We start from the raw sequence: 3,988 nt of genomic DNA, 5'->3' as shown, positions 1-3,988 counted from the left end.
TAATCAGAGACTGTTGGAATTGTATTCAAATACCTGGCTGCCATTTTTTTAAATTAAACAATGTTAAAACTAAAGCTGTTATTTTTTGATAGAACACAGATCCGTAGAGATTTATAAAAGTTTAACCTAAGCGCACATTCCAGTTAAAATGTTTTAAAAAACTGTTGTTGTGGTTGCGACTACTTACGATTTTGTCAGTTAAACAAGCACGACAACTCAGTTTTACTTCATTTATTGAATCGACACCAATTTAACGTCACATTAAGGCGTAGAAACATCTTATCACTTAACTCTAATTTTAAATTCAATTCTTTTAAGCGAGTAATGAAACCCATGCCATTCCCCCCATTCAACTCCATCAGCATAAGAGTCATGGTGCCCTGCCAAATATAACCCATTGGGATTGCAGCTGTGACAATTGTCATACCACCACGCTCCCTGAAACTCCGATGCACAGCTGTGTGGACTGTTGTCTTGGTCCTTGTCCCTTGTGGTGAATTTCTTTCCATTGTGGAAAAACATGCTGTCGCCTAAAACGTGTAACGTTAGATTTTAGTTGTGGCATATACCTAGCTGCTAAGCGCATTAAAGCAAATTGTTAATTTAGGAGTCTAAATATGTTTCAAACCTGCGTTGCCAGAATATCCATACACCTGAAGAGTATACTGTGTCCCACCTCCCACTTTGAATGTGCTAAACAAACCACAAAAACGTTTTTGTTTGGTGTGTGTGTAGAGGCAATTTCCGAAAAATAGTGGAACTTAATTGCACACAATACAACTTTGAGTATAGAACCTGTATTTCGCGTATCTGATTTCCCCCTCAAAGTCTTCCATGTCTACTCTGAGTTCATATTCTCGCTCTGATGTTAGTTGATGCAGAGTTTCCAAACCTGTGCAAAAAAACAACAACATAAAACACGCGCACACATATTTTAGTCAGTTTTTCAGAGAGTCCTGATAATATAAGTTGAACGAAATTGCTGAAAACGCATTACCTGCGTTTCTGGCATGGTTACCAAATAATGTTGCTTTAAAGTTCACGTTTTGTTAGTGGTTACCTGGGAGTGGACGAAAATTTTACAGGCCATAAATAAAAAAGTTTTTCTTTCACAGAGGTTGTAACAGTGATCGATATACATTAGTCGTGGGGGTGGACATGTTGTATTCGTTAAATGGTATTTTTGTGCATATAAAAATTGGGCCGTTAGAACGAAGAGGTACGACCGAAGTGTTTTCTGTAATAAACGTCCCTGGTCTTGCATTTGTTAAACTGCTACCAAATATAACAATAATTTAAATGCAGTTGTTAGTTTTTTCCATCCGATTAAGGTTGTCTGTAGGGTACCCTGCCGTTACCTCTACAACTCGTCTTATTCTTAAATATTTGTAAATTAAAAAAATTTTGTCAGTGTGTAAAATACGCCTTTGTGAAGTGTCGAATACTGTTTCATGATGATATCCCACGACCTATCCAGCGAGATCTCAAAAATCACGTTTCACAGCTGGATAAAAGTAATACCCATCCAAAACTCTCTGTTTATAGTTCCAAATCCATTCACATAATCGTCCCAGTACCGATAAAAATTTTCAGATCCGTCCATTCGGCGTTGAAATGTCTAGAAGTAGATTTTAGCTGTGTTCTTTCTAATTGTAAGTTAAGTTGGGGTATACTTAAGTTGCAATAAATATCACTAATTTACCATCCAACTTTGCAGATCAGTGGTAAAGTCACAATATACATCTAACGGTTTGCTGCGATCATGGAAGGGATAAATCGTGTAAACTCCGCTTTCGGTTACTCCGCTTTTCCAAACTTCCTCACAAGTCGTGTTTTTTAGACGATCTAGAAAGCTTTATTTAAATATGCGTGTTGTTATCCTGATGTGTTCCTAATCAGTATTATATTTTCTGTTACCTTCCAACATGTCAAGTCTTTGCTGCAGTTCAGCTACCGCGTCTTGTAAGTCATTGATATCTGGACATTGACAAATAGACAGGTCGCTCGATGAGTATGGATCAAAAGGAATCACTTTCAAACCTTGTGAATAACCACCGCTAAGCATAGCGGCGCAAAGGCACAAAAAACTGACAATATTGTACAAATAACCCATATCTGATCGACCCAGAATTATTTTTCTCTTTCTCCTGCTTCGCTTACCAACTCTCTACCTTGACAGTTTTTCAAACTGACATGCACGTTTTTATAGACCTTTCTTGGTACATGTTGTTGCAAAATTTAAAGTTTTTTGGTTCATCCGTGGGATTGTTTCAATTGGTTACCACATGGGTTTTAGACCAAACAAGGCTCGTGTCGTTGATGGAACTGTTCAAACATGACATATACGTTCGTGACGTTGTTTGATCTGACAATAGTGATAAGGTAACAGAGGTGTTCACAAAGGAATCTAAAATCATCGACACTTTCAAAAGGAATGTAACATATTACATACACTGCCACATATAGTCGATAAAATTAAAATACCTTTTAATTTTATTTGCCGTTTTTAGCTGTACAAAATTGCCAAATAAGTGGTGCATAACAAATTAAACCGCACACCGTCGATTTTATTTCATTAAACATATCGTGCACAGCTGCTCAGGTAGGGTGAACTAACCACACACACAAAACAAACAGACTACCCAATATGTGCCACGTTTCTCTTTGTGTAAAATTGTTTTTCTAAGCTGCAACCGTAATGACTCCTTCAGAGGTGAATTGTTTTCTATTTTTAACCCTGTGCCAACATTTGTGGTGATAAACACGGGACGAGAAATGCTGCGTTGTCGAAATTTAGCAAACATTTCGGGTCCTGGTGTTAAAGGTTCATGGAAGGTGAAGTATGTTTGACTGGAGCTTTAAGTGTAGCCAATGTTGACTCCCATGAAGATAAAATTACCAACGTTTTATTGTGCAAATAAGTTGAAGGACTCTCTTTGGCACGATTGTTGTGAACTGCGCTGTCTTGACGTAATATGTACCATAGCGCAAGAACGATTTTTTCCCAAGCATTCTTATCTAATGCACAACAACATGTCAAGCAGTTTGCGAAAATGATGTACCGACGAAACAATCGGTATGTTTTCAAGCCTGGGCAATCGTTTTACACATTTTTCTGTGACTGTGTTTTTACGCTTGCACGGTCCTTAGGTAAGGTCGCGTAAGTAAGGTCACTGGTACACTAACTATAACAACCATAAAGTTGTAACGCTTCCACCATGATCTTAGCAAAACTGGTCCTCGCCTACCTTCCAGCCGCTTTCTACGGTTCTAATCGTCTGGATGTCTTCATTTCATCAATCTCACTTGACACAAGAGTTTAAGGTTTTGCAAAAACAACCAAATATTACAACCATAAATTAAGTTACAGCAACTATATTCGACTGTTTACCAAGGTAGTCAAAAGGATTTTAACAACAATTGATTATACTGTCCTGACTGTTCCTTTCTGCATTGAATTTTGCATTGAAATGTTATTTGCAAAAAACTGTCTGATATATCATGATTGTCCTTTTTTTCATTTAATTTGGCAAATTTGTCTGGCGATGGATAAATTCACGCAGCGTAGCATTTGATTTGATTGGCTCCGATAACTTGTGAACAAGAACTTAGAACTTCCATTTTGGCCAGTATTGTATATTGCTAGTCTGACACTACGACCTGGTGATTCCCTCCGTTTGCTATTCAAATCATTAAATTGTTTTTAATATAAAAAGGTCATGTTATTGTGGTTGTTTGTTTGTGATGTTGTGTTATATGTTTTATTTCAATTGCGGATTCCAACAAACACTTTTGTGGAGTCACTTGCCAAGAGGGAATGTTTAAAAAATACAGAGGCAATGGCGACAACATTTTTACACACTTCGATACACAAGAAAAAACACACAGTGTTGAGGTCGCGACAATTGATTTATTTGATTATTTTTTGAGTTTTCTTTGTTATCGGTTGCCTTGCTAAAATTACTGTAGTTTACATCTTTTTTGGGAA

General features: G+C 37.2%; 1 protein-coding gene across 1 annotated transcript; it reads right to left on the bottom strand.

Annotated features, from left to right (window-relative positions):
* Window positions 1-282: 282 nt before the first annotated feature.
* On the bottom strand, window positions 283-1,786 carry LOC145238673 (fibrinogen C domain-containing protein 1-like). The gene is made up of 5 exons (XM_080101912.1): window positions 1,703-1,786; window positions 1,522-1,618; window positions 796-892; window positions 629-693; window positions 283-530 (listed from the first exon to the last, which is right to left on the bottom strand). Exons 1-5 carry the CDS (start codon window positions 1,703-1,705, stop codon window positions 283-285), a joined length of 510 nt encoding a protein of 169 aa, XP_079958038.1. The 5' UTR covers window positions 1,706-1,786.
* Between the last annotated feature and the right edge of the window lie 2,202 nt (window positions 1,787-3,988).

Source organism: Phallusia mammillata, chromosome 7 (genome assembly GCF_965637545.1).
Source record: "Phallusia mammillata chromosome 7, kaPhaMamm4.hap1.1, whole genome shotgun sequence".
NCBI lineage: Eukaryota > Metazoa > Chordata > Ascidiacea > Phlebobranchia > Ascidiidae > Phallusia > Phallusia mammillata.
This window is presented reverse-complemented; position numbering and strand designations above follow the sequence as displayed.

What these genes read in the sequence shown, in the direction of transcription:
- LOC145238673 (XM_080101912.1), bottom strand. An exon ending in AAACAGAGAGTTTTGGATGG is followed by an intron (nt 893 to 1,521) that starts GTATTACTTTTA and finishes TTTTTTGCACAG; the next exon opens with GTTTGGAAACTCTGCATCAA. An exon ending in ATCAGATACGCGAAATACAG is followed by an intron (nt 694 to 795) that starts GTTCTATACTCA and finishes TGGTTTGTTTAG; the next exon opens with CACATTCAAAGTGGGAGGTG.